This window comes from Oncorhynchus tshawytscha, unplaced genomic scaffold (assembly GCF_018296145.1).
Source record: "Oncorhynchus tshawytscha isolate Ot180627B unplaced genomic scaffold, Otsh_v2.0 Un_contig_1044_pilon_pilon, whole genome shotgun sequence".
NCBI lineage: Eukaryota > Metazoa > Chordata > Actinopteri > Salmoniformes > Salmonidae > Oncorhynchus > Oncorhynchus tshawytscha.
This window is the reverse complement of record NW_024609788.1, coordinates 185,001-202,500: the sequence shown is the minus strand read 5'-3', so window position 1 is coordinate 202,500 and position 17,500 is coordinate 185,001. Positions and strand designations below refer to the sequence as shown.

At 50.2% G+C, this 17,500-nt stretch overlaps 1 protein-coding gene across 1 annotated transcript in view; it reads left to right on the top strand.

Annotated features, from left to right (window-relative positions):
* The window catches only part of LOC121845896 (ELKS/Rab6-interacting/CAST family member 1-like), a gene marked incomplete at its 5' end in the record, with an annotated part of 386,989 nt that overhangs the window by 307,012 nt on the left and 62,477 nt on the right, over positions 1–17,500 (top strand). The window contains 1 exon segment of the mRNA XM_042318115.1: positions 7,274–7,459. Coding sequence (XP_042174049.1) covers positions 7,274–7,459 — 186 coding nt within the window.

Genomic DNA, 17,500 nt, shown 5'->3' with positions numbered 1-17,500 from the left:
AATCACTATAGATATAGAATCACTATCCATATAGAATCACTATAGATATAGAATCACTATAGATATAGAATCACTATAGATATAGAATCACTATCCATATAGAATCACTATAGATATAGAATCACTATAGATATAGAATCACTATAGATATAGAATCACTATAGATATAGAATCACTATAGATATAGAATCACTATCCATATAGAATCACTATAGATATAGAATCACTATAGATATAGAATCACTATCCATATAGAATCACTATAGATATAGAATCACTATAGATATAGAATCACTATCCATATAGAATCACTATAGATATAGAATCACTATAGATATAGAATCACTATAGATATAGAATCACTCTAGATATAGAATCACTATAGATATAGAATCACTATCCATATAGAATCACTATAGATATAGAATCACTATAGATATAGAATCACTATCCATATAGAATCACTATAGATATAGAATCACTATAGATATAGAATCACTATCCATATAGAATCACTATAGATATAGAATCACTATAGATATAGAATCACTATAGATATAGAATCACTATAGATATAGAGTCACTATACATATAGAATCACTATAGATATAGAATCACTATCCATATAGAATCACTATAGATATAGAATCACTATAGATATAGAATCACTATAGATATAGAATCACTATAGATATAGAATCACTATAGATATAGAGTCACTATACATATAGAATCACTATAGATATAGAATCACTATAGATATAGAATCACTATACATATAGAATCACTATAGATATAGAATCACTATAGATATAGACTCACTATACATATAGAATCACTATAGATATAGAATCACTATCCATATAGAATCACTATAGATATAGAATCACTATAGATATAGAATCACTATAGATATAGAATCACTATAGATATAGAATCACTATAGATATAGAATCACTATACATATAGAATCACTATAGATATAGAATCACTATCCATATAGAATCACTATAGATATAGAATCACTATAGATATAGAATCACTATAGATATAGAATCACTATAGATATAGAGTCACTATAGAGTCATATAGAGTCACTATACATATAGAATCACTATACATATAGAATCACTATAGATATAGAATCACTATAGATATAGAGTCACTATAGATATAGAGTCACTATACATATAGAGTCACTATACATATAGAATCACTATAGATATAGAATCACTATAGATATAGAGTCACTATAGATATAGAGTCACTATACATATAGAGTCACTATACATATAGAGTCACTATACATATAGAATCACTATAGATATAGAATCACTATAGATATAGAGTCACTATACATATAGAGTCACTATACATATAGAATCACTATAGATATAGAGTCACTATACATATAGAGTCACTATAGATATAGAATCACTATACATATAGAGTCACTATACATATAGAATCACTATACATATAGAAGCATTATACCTATTATATCTACACCTAAGTATTGTGATAATATTGTATCGTGAGGTCCCTGGCAATTCCCAGCCCTTCCAAAGACAATGAAAAACGTATTTTCACTATAAAATATTATCACAGTACTTAGGTGCAGATATGAGATATATATATATATATATATATATATATATATATATGTGTGGGCTATTTAGGTGAGTGCTGATGCTGCCCCATGACACACCAGGGCCCATATTTATCTTGTCTGTGCGTAGTGTGTGTGTCCATGGTGCTGATGCTGCCCCATGACAACCAGGGCCCATATTTATCCTGTCTGTGCGTAGTGTGTGTCTCCATGGCGCTGATGCTGCCCCATGACAACCAGGGCCCATATTTATCCTGTCCGTGCGTAGTGTGTGTGTCCATGGCGCTGATGCTGATCCATGACAACCAGGGCCCATATTTATCCTGTCCGTGCGTAGTGTGTGTGTCCATGGTGCTGATGCTGCCCCATGACAACCAGGGCCCATATTTATCTTGTCTGTGCGTAGTGTGTGTCTCCATGGCGCTGATGCTGCCCCATGACAACCAGGGCCCATATTTATCCTGTCCGTGCGTAGTGTGTGTGTCCATGGCGCTGATGCTGATCCATGACAACCAGGGCCCATATTTATCCTGTCCGTGCGTAGTGTGTGTGTCCATGGTGCTGATGCTGCCCCATGACAACCAGGGCCCATATTTATCCTGTCTGTGCGTAGTGTGTGTCTCCATGGCGCTGATGCTGATCCATGACAACCAGGGCCCATATTTATCTTGTCTGTGCATAGTGTGTGTCTCCATGGCGCTGATGCTGCCCCATGACAACCAGGGCCCATATTTATCCTGTCTGTGCGTAGTGTGTGTCTCCATGGTGCTTATGGAAAGATGCAGCACAGCGACACTCCACCAAGACATCCCAACACCAGTCACGTAGTAGAACAGTATCCTGTGTGTTGGAGATGGCAACCTGGAGACCATCTGGAGACCATCTGGAGAAGATTTGGCTAAATTGTGATGAATCAGTGATTTCAGTTGTAGACCTATTGGTTGATTATTGATGAGCTGATCATAGTGAAGAAGAAACGCTCCACCAAGACATCCCAACACCAGTCATGTAGTAGAACAGTAGCCTGTGTGTTGGAGATGGCAACCTGGAGACCATCTGGAGACCATCTGGAGACCATCTGGAGACCATCTGGAGAAGATTTGGCTAAATTGTGATGAACCAGTGATTTCAGTTGTAGACCTATTGGTTGATTATTGATGAGCTGATCATAGTGAAGAAGAAAGTCCTGCGTTTCCTGCCATGTAAACACGTTGGTTCTCAGGCTCAGAATTACTCCTGGTAAACTAGGGCAGCTGATGTGCAGGTCTTAGCCTTGGTCACGAATCAGGACTAGGCTGATATAACCAAAGCAACGGTACGGCATGGATAGGCATTCAGAACATTGCATTGTGGGTAGACACTCTAGGCTACACTATTGTAGTTCTACGGGGATGGGAGGAGGGTGGCACAACGGCCAGGACTGGGCCTGGTAGTTCTACGGGGATAGGAGGAGGGTGGCACAACGGCCAGGACCGGGCCTGGTTGTTCTACGGGGATAGGAGGAGGGTGGCACAACGGCCAGGACCGGGCCTGGTAGTTCTACGGGGATAGGAGGAGGGTGGCACAACGGCCAGGACCGGGCCTGGTAGTTCTACGGGGATAGGAGGAGGGTGGCACAACGGCCAGGACCGGGCCTGGTAGTTCTGCGGGGATAGGAGGAGGGTGGCACAACGGCCAGGACCGGGCCTGGTAGTTCTGGTAGTTCTACGGGGGGATAGGAGGAGGGTGGCACAACGGCCAGGACCGGGCCTGGTAGTTCTGCAGGGATAGGAGGAGTGGCACAACGGCCAGGACCGGGCCTGGTAGTTCTACGGGGATAGGAGGAGGGTGGCACAACGGCCAGGACCGGGCCTGGTAGTTCTACGGGGATAGGAGGAGGGTGGCACAACGGCCAGGACCGGGCCTGGTAGTTCTACGGGGATAGGAGGAGGGTGGCACAACGGCCAGGACCGGGCCTGGTAGTTCTACGGGGATAGGAGGAGGGTGGCACAACGGCCAGGACCGGGCCTGGTAGTTCTACGGAGATAGGAGGAGGGTGGCACAACCGCCAGGACCGGGCCTGGTTGCCGTAGAGATGAGTGTGATTGTATTCTATTTTGCTGTGTCTGAGACAGATGATACTGCAGGTTGCTGTGGTACTGTTGCTGGGGAACTGTTGCTGGGGCACTGTTGCTGGGATACTGTTGCTGGGATACTGTTGCTGGGTTACTGTTGCTGTGGTACTGTTGCTGGGGTACTGTTGCTGGGGTACTGTTGCTGTGAGACAGTGTTGTGGCTCTGTATTGCTAGACCCAGTGAAGACTATTGCTCTTTTTCTCTCTTTCTCTCTCTTTTTTTCTCTCTCTCTCTTTCTCTCTCTTTTTTTCTCTCTCTCTTTCTCTCTTGGTCTCTCTCACCCCCCCTCAGTCTGTCTCTGTCTCTGTCTCTCTCTCTCTCTCTCTCTCTTGGTCTCTCTCACCCCCCTCAGTCTGTCTCTGGCTCTCTCTCTCTCAATTCAATTCAATTCAACTCAAGGGCTGTCTCTGTCTCTCTCTCTCTCTCTCTCTCTCTCTCTCTCTCTCACAAGATAAAATAAATAAGCTCTTGGTCTCTCTCACCCCCCTCTCTCAGTCTGTCTCTGTCTCTCTCTCTCTCTCTCTCTCTTGGTCTCTCTCACCCCCCTCAGTCTGTCTCTGTCTCTGTCTCTCTCTCTCTCTCTCTCTCTTGTCATTTAATTTGATTCAGATCATAAGTTATTTGCTGGTGAACCACTCAGACATTTCTCTTGGAAAACGTCCTTCTCTCTCTCTTTCTCTCTCTCTCTCTTTCTTTCTTCACCCCTTTCTCTTTGACTCAAGCACTAATGGTCTCTCCCTCTAGCTTTCCCTTAATCTCTCCCCACACTACCATACCTCTGTCTGTCTGTCTCTTTCACTCTCGCTCTCTCTTTCTTGTCTGTGTCTGCGTCTCTCTCTTTCCTTCTTTCACTCTTCCATTCCCTCCCTCTCTCTCTCCTTCCAGTCCTGATCCACCCTAGAGTGCAGGCCGTCTCCTGCCGAGCCAACAATAACAGAATAACATTGGGTTCTGGAAAAGATACATGGGCTAATAAGAATTAATAAAGTGTGTGGATACAAATGTTCCCTCTCACGTTTACACATCAGACCTCTTCAGACCTCAGCCGAAACCATATTTTCTCCATCCCTCCCTCTCCCTCTCTCTTTCTTTCCCTCTCTCTTCCCTCCCTCCCTCTCTCTTTCTTTCCCTCTCTCTTCCCTCCCTCCTTCTCTCTTTATTTCCCTCTCTCTTCCCTCCCTCCCTCTCCCTCTCTTTCTTTCCCTCTCTCTTCCCTCCCTCCTTCTCTCTTTCTTTCCCTCTCTCTTTCTTTCCCTCTCTCTTCCCTCCCTCCCTCTCTCTTTCTTTCCCTCTCTCTTCCCTCCCTCCTTCTCTCTTTATTTCCCTCTCTCTTCCCTCCCTCCCTCTCCCTCTCTTTCTTTCCCTCTCTCTTCCCTCCCTCCTTCTCTCTTTCTTTCCCTCTCTCTTCCCTCCCTCCCTCTCCCTCTCTCTTTCTTTCCCTCTCTCTTCCCTCCCTCCCTCTCCCTCTCTCTTTCTTTCCCTCTCTCTTCCCTCCCTCCTTCTCCCTCTCTCTTTCTTTCCCTCTCTCTTCCCTCCCTCCATCTCCCTCTCTCTTTCTTTCCCTCTCTCTTCCCTCCCTCCATCTCCCTCTCTCTTTCTGTCCCTCTCTCTTCCCTCCCTCCATCTCCCTCTCTCTTCACTCCCTCCATCTCCCTCTCTCTTCCTCCCTCTCTCTTCCTCCCTCCATCTCCCTCTCTCTTTCTTTCCCTCTCTCTTCTCTCCCTCCATCTCCCTCTCTCTTCACTCCCTCCATCTCCCTCTCTCTTCCCTCCCTCCATCTCCCTCTCTCTTCCCTCCCTCCATCTCCCTCTCTCTTTCTTTCCCTCTCTCTTCTCTCCCTCCATCTCCCTCTCTCTTTCTTTCTCTCTCTCTTCTCTCCCTCCACCTCCCTCTCTCTTTCTTCCCTCCCTCCATCTCCCTCTCTCTTCACTCCCTCCATCTCCCTCTCTCTTCACTCCCTCCATCTCCCTCTCTCTTCTTTCTCCCTCCATCTCCCTCTCTCTTCTCTTTCCCTCCATCTCTCTCTCTCCCTCCATCTCCCTCTCTCTTCACTCCCTCCATCTCCCTCTCTCTTCACTCCCTCCATCTCCCTCTCTCTTCACTCCCTCCATCTCCCTCTCTCTTCTCTCCCTCCATCTCCCTCTCTCTTCACTCCCTCCATCTCCCTCTCTCTTCACTCCCTCCATCTCCCTCTCTCTTCACTCCCTCCATCTCCCTCTCTCTTCACTCCCTCCATCTCCCTCTCTCTTCTCTCCCTCCATCTCCCTCTCTCTTCTCTCCCTCCACCTTCCTCTCTCTTCACTCCCTCCATCTCCCTCTCTCTTCACTCCCTCCATCTCCCTCCCTCCATCTTCATCTCTCTTCACTCCCTCCATCTCCCTCTCTCTTCCCTCCCTCTCCTTTTTCCATGTTCCATGTTTCCCTTCTTTGATGGATGTGTATTCTAGTAACTGAGGACGATGGCTATTTCGCTGCTCGAGTTCAAACGCTAACAGAGTGTCATTCTCTGCACTCCCAAAACAGCACCCTATTCCCTATGTAGTACACTACCTTTCACCAGAGTCCTATGGACCCTAGTGCACTAAATAGGGAATAGGGTGCCACAGGGGATGAAGTCTGTGTGTGCTCTGCCCACTCCTGCAGATGATGTATCTAGAAGTTCTCCTCGTTCTCTGCTAGTTTGGAGAAATGGACCCCCATTATGGGCCTTCTGTAGCGAGCTGCCGCAGCCCAAAACCAATAGCCCCATCGACGCACCGCGAGGAACGTCCCATCTGGAAAGAGCACGGGTGATGAGGGTGCCGGCAGGGCGCGCGCGCACGCGCGTGTGTGTGTGTGTGAGGGGTGCATACAGTCCTGTTTAAGGCACCTATCCCCTCCCTCCATCTCCCTTTCTTTCCCTCTCTCTTCTCTCCCTGTGTCCATCTGTGTCTGCCCACACCTCTCTCGCACACGCATCCACACACACACACACACACACACACACACACACACACACACACACACACACACACACACGCACACACACACACACACGCATCCACACACACACACACACACACACATTGGGTCACAATTCACACACACTGGGTCACCAAAACACCACCTTGAGATGCCTCTGCCACCACCTAATCCAGGCATAAATAGCTGCCTCTCCATAGATCATCATTAGGCAGAACCATGGTCATATCTGTGGTAGAGGGGTAGACAGTGGGAGTATAGAAAGAGCTTTACGGCGACAGTGTCTCAGTGTTTCAGAGCTTTCTGAGATGTTTAGAGGTGTGTTGAATAGCTCCTATTCATCCAGCCCTACTGTGGGGTGTCCTGGGAACCCTTTTCAATCATTCTCCCCTTCATTCCTCTGTGATGAGATGGAACGGAGTTCATGGTGTAAGATGGTGTAAGATGGTGTAAGATGGTGTGTTCATTCAGCTGCTGCATGTTCTGTCCTTCATCCTCATCGAGCCTGTCTCTCTATTCACTTCCCATGGAGCCACGTTTCAACTGTCTCTCCTCTTCCTCCTCCTCCTCCTCCTCCTCCTTCTCCAGATCATCTCTCCTCTCCTGGACCTGAACCAGAACCGCAGTAAGCTGAAGATGTATATTGGTCACCTGAGAGACCTGTGTCAGGAGAGAGACCCCCAGATCCTGCAGGACCTGACACCTCCCTCCTCCTACCACAGCTCTCAACACACTGCCTGGGAGACTCAGCTTCACAACATGACCCCAGAGCAGGTAGGACTCTGACCCCTAACCCCTGACCCCTAACCCCTCCTCCTACCACAGCTCTCAACACACCGCCTGGGAGACACAGCTTCACAACATGACCCCAGAGCAGGTAGGACTCTGACCCCTAACCCCTGACCCCTAACCCCTCCTCCTACCACCCCTCTCAACACGGGCGCATTCCCAGTACTAGAGTTTTTCAGAGCCAGCTGGTGTTGGCATGTCTATGTCCTGATTCCCTCTGGACTGGGTTCTGATTCAAACAAACCAATGACGATCATTCAATTCACTTTGAGCAGTAAGGTTCAGCTGTGTTTGCACAGTTCAGTAGATCTAATAGCCTACACACACACACACACACACACACACACACACACACACACACACACACACACACACACACACACACACACACACACACACACACACACACACACACACACACACACACACACACACACACACACACACACACACACACACACACACACACACACACACACACACACACACACACACACACACACACACACACACGCACACACGCACACACACACACACACGCACACACACACACACACACACACACACACACACACACACACACACACACACACACACACACACACACATAAATACACACACGCACGCACACACACACACACATACATACACACACACACACACACAAATACACACACACATACACACACACACACACACACACACACACACACACACACACACACACACACACACACACACACACACACACACACACACACACACACACACACACACACACACACACACACACACACACACACACACACACACACACACATACACACACACACACACACACACACATAAATACACACACACACACATGCACACACACACACACATAAATACACACACACACACATTGCCTAGTTAAATAAAGGTTAAATAAAACACTTAATAAATGAAGTACACACACAGTTAGGGAACCTCAGTCACTGAAAGTCTCCTACAGAAACAACATTGATGGAGCCTTTCTCTCCTGTTCTGTATGTGTACAGAAAACTCCCCACTGACAAAACTGAGTTTACTCTCAGAAAAATCAAATAAATATCTTAAAGATGATTTGTTCTTCAGCCAAATGGTTGTCATCAGGTAGACCACATGAAGAAAATAACTGCTTTTCAATATTGTCGTCTCGAGCCAAAAACCTGCCTTGTATTCAGTCCCCCCCAGCCCAGCTAGAAAACAGCCCCCCCCCCCAGCCCAGCTAGAAAACAGTCCCCCCCCAGCCCAGCCCAGCTAGAAAACAGTCCCCCCCAGCTAGCCCAGCTAGAAAACAGTCCCCCCAGCCCAGCTAGAAAACAGTCCCCCCCCCAGCTAGAAAACAGTCCCCCCCAGTCCCCCAGCCCAGCTAGAAAACAGTCCCCCCAAGCCCAGCTAGAAAACAGTCCCCCCAGCCCAGCTAGAAAACAGTCCCCCCAGCTAGAAAACAGTCCCCCCAGCCCAGCTAGAAAACAGTCCCCCAGCCCAGCTAGAAAACAGTCCCCCCAGCCAGTCCCCCCAGCTAGAAAACAGTCCCCCCTAGAAAACAGTCCCCCCAGCCCCCCCCAGCTAGAAAACAGTCCCCCCCCAGCTAGAAAACAGTCCCCCCTAGAAAACAGTCCCCCCAGCCCAGCTAGAAAACAGTCCCCCCCCCCAGCCCAGCTAGAAAACAGTCCAGTATTGTAGAGGTTTTGGCACCATCGTCTCAGATCACTCTCTCTTTCCTCTGGGGAGAAGCCTGTTGTTTTAGCAGGAGTACAATGTATATCTAGACTTCCAGACAATTTATATTCCCTGCTCTTACAGAACCCAACAAAACCTTACAAATGACTGTGAGGCTGGAAAGAGTTGACCCCTATTCTAATCTAAGTGTCAATTTACAGACAATTTACTGTGTTGGGCTGGGGACGGGGCTGGGGATAGTTATGTGTTGACGATAGAAGTGAGGAGTACACAGTTGTAGATTAGGGATGGAGAGATAGAGAGAGAGAGTGAGAGCGAGAGAGCGCGAGAGAGAGAGAGAGCGAGAGAGAGAGAGAGAGAGAGAGAGAGAGAGAGAGAGAGAGAGAGAGAGAGAGAGAGAGAGAGAGAGAGAGAGAGAGACAGAGGGGAGATGGTTTTTATTGTGAGGTGATGCTGACTCCTCCTCAATCTCCTCTTCTGTTCAGCTTCAACACTTCTCCCCACTCCCTCCCTCCTCTTCCTCCTCCTCTTCCTCCAGTGAAGGAGAGGCTTGGTGTTGTTTTGGGTTGTCTTTAGTAAAGAGTGAAACTGTAAATGAGATCAATAAAAGAGTCTATATTGGCCTATTTACTTTCTCTAGTGACACATTCCACTCTATAAAGAGATATTAATGACATTTACACAGAGTAGGGCCTATGAGAGGCACACACACACACACACACTGGGTATGGTGTTGTAACGTCAGAGCAGGGCTGGGAGCAGGGCTGGGGCGAGTCAGGGCTAGGAGCAGGGACCAGGGACGAGTCAGGGCTAGGAGCAGGGACGAGTCAGGGCTAGGACCAGGGACCAGGGACGAGTCAGGGCTAGGAGCAGGGACCAGGAGCAAGTCAGGGCTAGGAGCAGGGACCAGGGACGAGTCAGGGCTAGGACCAGGGACCAGGGGAGAGTCAGGGCTAGGAGCAGGGACCAGGAGCGAGTCAGGGCTAGGAGCAGGGACCAGGGACGAGTCAGGGCTAGGAGCAGGGACCAGGGACGAGTCAGGGCTAGGAGCAGGGACAAGGGACCAGGGGCGAGTCAGGGCTAGGAGCAGGGACCAGGGGCGAGTCAGGGCTAGGAGCAGGGACCAGGGGCCAGGGGCGCGTCAGGGCTAGGACCAGGGACCAGGGCAAGTCAGGGCTAGGAGCAGGGGCCAGGGACGAGTCAGGGCTAGGAGCAGGGACCAGGGGAGAGTCAGGGCTAGGAGCAGGGACCAGGGGAGAGTCAGGGCTAGGACCAGGGGCGAGTCAGGGCTAGGAGCAGGGACCAGGGACCAGGGACGAGTCAGGGCTAGGACCAGGGACCAGGGGAGAGTCAGGGCTAGGAGCAGGGGCCAGGGGCGAGTCAGGGCTAGGAGCAGGGACCAGGGGAGAGTCAGGGCTAGGAGCAGGGACCAGGAGTGAGTCAGGGCTAGGACCAGGGACCAGGGGAGAGTCAGAGCTAGGAGCAGGGACCAGGGGAGAGTCAGGGCTAGGAGCAGGGACCAGGGGCGCGTCAGGGCTAGGACCAGGGACCAGGGCAAGTCAGGGCTAGGAGCAGGGACAAGGGACCAGGGGCGAGTCAGGGCTAGGAGCAGGGACCAGGGGCGAGTCAGGGCTAGGAGCAGGGACCAGGGGCCAGGGGCCAGGGGCGCGTCAGGGCTAGGACCAGGGACCAGGGCAAGTCAGGGCTAGGAGCAGGGACCAGGGGCCAGGGACAAGTCAGGGCTAGGAGCAGGGACCAGGGGAGAGTCAGGGCTAGGAGCAGGGACCAGGGGAGAGTCAGGGCTAGGACCAGGGGCGAGTCAGGGCTAGGAGCAGGGACCAGGGACCAGGGACGAGTCAGGGCTAGGACCAGGGACCAGGGGAGAGTCAGGGCTAGGAGCAGGGGCCAGGGGCGAGTCAGGGCTAGGAGCAGGGACCAGGGGAGAGTCAGGGCTAGGAGCAGGGACCAGGAGTGAGTCAGGGCTAGGACCAGGGACCAGGGGAGAGTCAGAGCTAGGAGCAGGGACCAGGGGAGAGTCAGGGCTAGGAGCAGGGACCAGGGACCAGGGGCGCGTCAGGGCTAGGACCAGGGACCAGGGCAAGTCAGGGCTAGGAGCAGGGACAAGGGACCAGGGGAGAGTCAGGGCTAGGAGCAGGGACCAGGAGCGAGTCAGGGCTAGGACCAGGGACCAGGGGAGAGTCAGAGCTAGGAGCAGGGACCAGGGGAGAGTCAGGGCTAGGAGCAGGGACCAGGGGAGAGTCAGGGCTAGGACCAGGGACCAGGGGAGAGTCAGGGCTAGGAGCAGGGACCAGGGGAGAGTAAGGGCTAGGAGCAGGGACCAGGGGAGAGTCAGGGCTAGGAGCAGGGACCAGGGGAGAGTCAGGGCTAGGAGCAGGGACCAGGGGAGAGTCAGGGCTAGGAGCAGGGACCAGGGGAGAGTCAGGGCTAGGAGCAGGGACCAGGGGAGAGTCAGGGCTAGGAGCAGGGACCAGGGGAGAGTCAGGGCTAGGAGCAGGGACCAGGGACCAGGGGAGAGTCAGGGCTAGGAGCAGGGACCAGGGACCAGGTGAGAGTCAGGGCTAGGAGCAGGGACCAGGGGAGAGTCAGGGCTAGGAGCAGGGACCAGGGGAGAGTCAGGGCTAGGAGCAGGGACCAGGGGAGAGTCAGGGCTAGGAGCAGGGACCAGGGGAGAGTCAGGGCTAGGACCAGGGACCAGGGGAGAGTCAGGGCTAGGAGCAGGGACCAGGGGAGAGTCAGGGCTAGGACCAGGGACCAGGGGAGAGTCAGGGCTAGGAGCAGGGACCAGGGGAGAGTCAGGGCTAGGAGCAGGGACCAGGGGAGAGTCAGGGCTAGGTGCAGGGACCAGGGGAGAGTCAGGGCCCAAAATAAGAGGATTTCACTCACCCACGCTGTAACCCTTCACTGCCAAATGTGTCTCTGTTATTTCATAGGCCTCTCCTCTCCTCCCTGTCACGTGTCCTCTTTCTCTTCCTCTCTCCTCTCCTCTCCTCTCCTCCCTGTCCCATGTCCTCTCTCTCTCCCTCTCTCCTCTCCTCCCTGTCACGTGTCCTCTTTCTCTCCCTCTCTCCTCTCCTCCCTGTCCCATGTCCTCTCTCTCTCCCTCTCTCCTCTCCTCCCTGTCACGTGTCCTCTTTCTCTCCCTCTCTCCTCTCCTCCCCTCCCGTGTCCTCTCTCTCTCCCTCTCTCCTCTCCTCCCTGTCCCGTGTCCTCTCTCTCTCCCTCTCTCCTCTCCTCCCTGTCCCGTGTCCTCTCTCTCTCCCTCTCTCCTCTCCTCCCTGTCCCGTGTCCTCTCTCTCTCCCTCTCTCCTCTCCTCCCTGTCCCGTGTCCTCTCTCTCTCCCTCTCTCCTCTCCTCCCTGTCCCGTGTCCTCTCTCTCTCTCCCTCTCTCCTCTCCTCCCTTCACTTGAGACCGACCTGCCAGTTTTCATTTAGACCAGTTGACATGGTTACGGGTGAGTTTTCTGACGCTGAACGTAAACGCTACAGTGGCAAGAAAAAGTATATAAACCCTTTGGAATTACCTGGATTTCTGCATGAATTGGTCATCAAATTTGATCTGATCTTCATCTAAGTCACAACTATAGGCAAACATAGTGTGCTTAAACTAATAACACACAAATGATTCATTTTTTTTGTCTATATATTGAATACATAACTCACTGTGTAGGTTGGGAAAAGTATGTGAACCCCTAATGACCTCTCCAAAAGCTAATTGGAGTCAGGAGTCGGCTAACCTGGAGTCAGGAGTCAGCTAACCTGGAGTCAGGAGTCAGCTAACCTGGAGTCAGGAGTCAGCTAACCTGGAGTCAGGAGTCAGCTAACCTGGAGTCAGGAGTCAGCTAACCTGGAGTCAGGAGTCGGCTAACCTGGAGTCAGGAGTCGGCTAACCTGGAGTCAGGAGTCGGCTAACCTGGAGTCAGGAGTCGGCTAACCTGGAGTCAGGAGTCAGCTAACCTGGAGTCAGGAGTCGGCTAACCTGGAGTCAGGAGTCGGCTAACCTGGAGTCAGGAGTCGGCTAACCTGGAGTCAGGAGTCGGCTAACCTGGAGTCAGGAGTCAGCTAACCTGGAGTCTGGAGTCAGCTAACCTGGAGTCAGGAGTCGGCTAACCTGGATGCAGGAGTCAGCTAACCTGGAGTCTGGAGTCAGCTAACCTGGAGTCCAATCAATGAGATGTTGGTTAGAGCTGCCTCGCCCTATAAAAACACTCACAAAATGTGAGTTTGCTATTCACAAGAAGCATTGCCTGATGTGAACCATGCCTCGAACAAAAGAGATCTCAGAAGACCTAAGACTGATAATTGTTGTCTTGCATAAAGCTGGAAAGGGTTACAAAAGTATCTCTAGAAGCCTTGATGTTCATCAGTTCACAGTAAGACACATTGTCTATAAATGGAGAAAGTTCAGCACTGTTGCTACTCTCCCTAGGAGTGGCCGTCCTGCAAAGATGACTGCAAGAGGACAGAACAGAATGCTCAATGAGGTTAAGAAGAATCCTAGAGTGTCAGAAATCTCTGGAAGATGCGAACATCTCTGTTGACGAGTCTATGATACGTAAAACACTAAATATGAATGGTGTTTATGGGAGGACGCCACGGAAGCAGCCACTTCTGTCCCAAAAAAAAAATTCTGCACGTCTGAAATTTGCAAAAGAGCACCTGGATGTTCCACAGCGCTACTGGCAAAATATTCTGTGGACAAATGAAACTACAGTTGAGTTGTTTGGAAGTAACACACAACACTATGTGTGGAGAAAAAAAGGCACAGTACACCAACATGAAAACCTCATCCCAACTGTAAAGTATGGTGGAGGGAGCATCATGGTTTGGGGCTGCTTTACTGCCTCAGGGCCTGGACAGTTTGCTATCATCGACAGAAAAATGAATTCCCAAGTTTATCAAGACATTGTGCAGGAGAATGTAAGGCTATCTGTCCGCCAATTGAAGCTCAACAAAAGTTGGGTGATGCAACAGGACATCAACCCAAAACACAGAAGTAAATCAACAACAGAATGTCTTAAACAGAAGAAAATATGCCTTCTGAGTGGCCCAGTCAGAGTCCTGACCTTCTGGAGTGGCCCAGTCAGAGTCCTGACCTTCTGAAGTGGCCCAGTCAGAGTCCTGACCTTCTGGAGTGGCCCAGTCAGAGTCCTGACCTTCTGGAGTGGCCCAGTCAGAGTCCTGACCTTCTGGAGTGGCCCAGTCAGAGTCCTGGTCTTCCCGAGTGGCCCAGTCAGAGTCCTGGTCTTCTGGAGTGACCCAGTCAGAGTCCTGAACTTCTGGAGTGGCCCAGTCAGAGTCCTGACCTTCTGTAGTAGCCCAGTCAGAGTCATGACCTTCTGGAGTGGCCCAGTCAGAGTCATGACCTTCTGGAGTGGCCCAGTCAGAGTCCTGACCTTCTGGAGTGGCCCAGTCAGAGTCCTGGTCTTCTGGAGTGACCCAGTCAGAGTCCTGAACTTCTGGAGTGGCCCAGTCAGAGTCCTGACCTTCTGTAGTAGCCCAGTCAGAGTCATGACCTTCTGGAGTGGCCCAGTCAGTCATGACCTTCTGGAGTGGCCCAGTCAGAGTCCTGACCTTCTGGAGTGGCCCAGTCAGAGTCCTGACCTTCTGGAGTGGCCCAGTCAGAGTCCTGACCTTCTGGAGTGACCCAGTCAGAGTCCTGACCTCAACCCGATTGAGATGCTGTGGCATGACCTCGAGAGAGCAGTTCACACCAGACATCCCAAGAACATTGCTGAACTGAAACAGTTTTGTAAAGAGGAATGGTCCAAAATTCCTCCTGACTGTTGTGCAGGTCTGATCCGCAACTACAGAAAACATTTGGTTGAGGTTATTTCTGCAGAAGGAGGGTCAACCAGTTATTAAATCCAAGGGTTCACATACTTTTCCCACCCTGCACTGTGAATGTTTACACAGTGTGTTCAATAAAGACATGAAAACATATCATTGTTTGTGTTATTAGTTTAATCAGACTGTGTTTGTCTGTTGTTGTGACCTAGATGAAGATCACATCAAATGTTTGACCAATTCACACAGAAATCCAGGTCATTCCAAAGGGTTCACCTTCTTTTCACTGTAAATTATTAATATAGAAACTTGTGGAAAAGTTGGCCTCCGTTTCTACGTAACACAAATGTTGCATATATTTCCAAACTCCCCACTGGTCCATATTGAAAACATATGAAATAGCAGAGAAAACATTTGCCAAATGGAATACATACATAGAGGATTGCTAGCCTATAGCTGCTTCCCTGTAACTCAAGACTACTTCCCAGTAACTGCTTCCCAGTAACTCAAGACACAGCCATGTTATGATGGAGAGTTCAGCTATACAACCAGTCTCCAAGTGTGACAAAACGTTATCACACACACACAGCACATCCATCCGTTACGGTACAGCAACAGTACTGGTCTCCAGAGACAACAACAGGGACAACAACAGTACTGGTCTCCAGAGGAACAACAACAGTACTGGTCTCCAGGGACAACAACAGTACTGGTCTCCAGAAACAACAACAGTACTGGTCTCCAGGGACTACAACAGTACTGGTCTCCAGAGACAACAACAGGGACAACAACAGTACTGGTCTCCAGAGGGACAACAACAGTACTGGTCTCCAGAGACAACAATAGTACTGTTCTCCAGAGACAACAACAGTACTGGTCTCCTGAGACAACAACAGTACTGGTCTCCAGAGACAACAACAGTACTGGTCTCCAGAGACAACAACAGTACTGGTCTCCAGAGACAACAACAGGGACTACAACTGTACTGGTCTCCAGAGACAACAACAGGGACAACAACAGTACTGGTCTCCAGAGACAACAACAGTACTGGTCTCCAGAGGAACAACAACAGTACTGGTCTCCAGAGGGACAACAACAGTACTGGTCTCCAGAGGAACAACAACAGTACTGGTCTCCAGGGACAACAACAGGGATCAGTTTGAGATGTGGTTGCTGAATGTAATATAACACCATGTCACTGTGACTGATCACATCCATTACCTTTCTGTCCCCTGCCTCCCTACTTCTCCCTTCTTCCCCTCATTCTCCACCCCTCCCTCTTCCTCCCTCCTCCTCCTCCTTCTACTCCCTCCTTCTTCCTTCTCCTTCCTCCTTCTCCTCCTTCTCCTCCTTCTACTCCCTCATTCTCCCTTCTCCTCCCTTCTACTCCTCCCTCGTTCTCCTACTTCTCCCTTCTCCCTCCTTCTCCTCCTTCTCCCTTCTCCTCCCCTACCTCTTCCTACCTCCTTCTCCTTCCTCCTTCTCCTTCCCCTCCTACTCCCTCCTTCTCCTTCCTCCTTCTCCTTCCCCTTCTCCTCCCTCCTTCTCCTTCCCCTCCTTCTTCCTCCCTCCTTTCTCTATGATATATGCTGTTTTCCTGTAATGAGATCAGGTCCAGGGACAACAACAGTACTGGTCTCCAGAGACAACAACAGTACTGGTCTCCAGGGACAACAACATTACTGGTCTCCAGAGACAACAACAGTACTGGTCTCCAGGGACAACAACAGTACTGGTCTCCAGAGACAACAACAGTACTGGTCTCCAGGGACAACAACAGTACTGGTCTCCAGGGACAACAACAGTACTGGTCTCCAGAGACAACAACAGTACTGGTCTCCAGGGACAACAACAGTACTGGTCTCCAGGGACAACAACAGTACTGGTCTCCAGAGAAAACAACAGTACTGGTCTCCAGGGACAACAACAGTACTGGTCTCCAGAGAAAACAACAGTACTGGTCTCCAGGGACAACAACAGTACTGGTCTCCAGGGACAACAACAGTACTGGTCTCCAGAGAAAACAACAGTACTGGTCTCCAGGGACAACAACAGTACTGGTCTCCAGAGAAAACAACAGTACTGGTCTCCAGGGACAACAACAGTACTGGTCTCCAGAGAAAACAACAGTACTGGTCTCCAGGGACAACAACAGTACTGGTCTCCAGGGACAACAACAGTACTGGTCTCCAGAGACAACAACAGTACTGGTCTCCAGAGAAAACAACAGTACTGGTCTCCAGGGACAACAACAGTACTGGTCTCCAGGGACAACAACAGTACTGGTCTCCAGAGAAAACAACAGTACTTGTCTCCAGGGACAACAACAGTACTGGTCTCCAGAGACAACAACAGTACTGGTCTCCAGGGACAACAACAGTACTGGTCTCCAGGGACAACAACAGTACTGGTCTCCAGAGAAAACAACAGTACTGGTCTCCAGGGACAACAACAGTACTGGTCTCCAGAGGGACAACAACAGTACTGGTCTCCAGAGACTACAACAGTACTGGT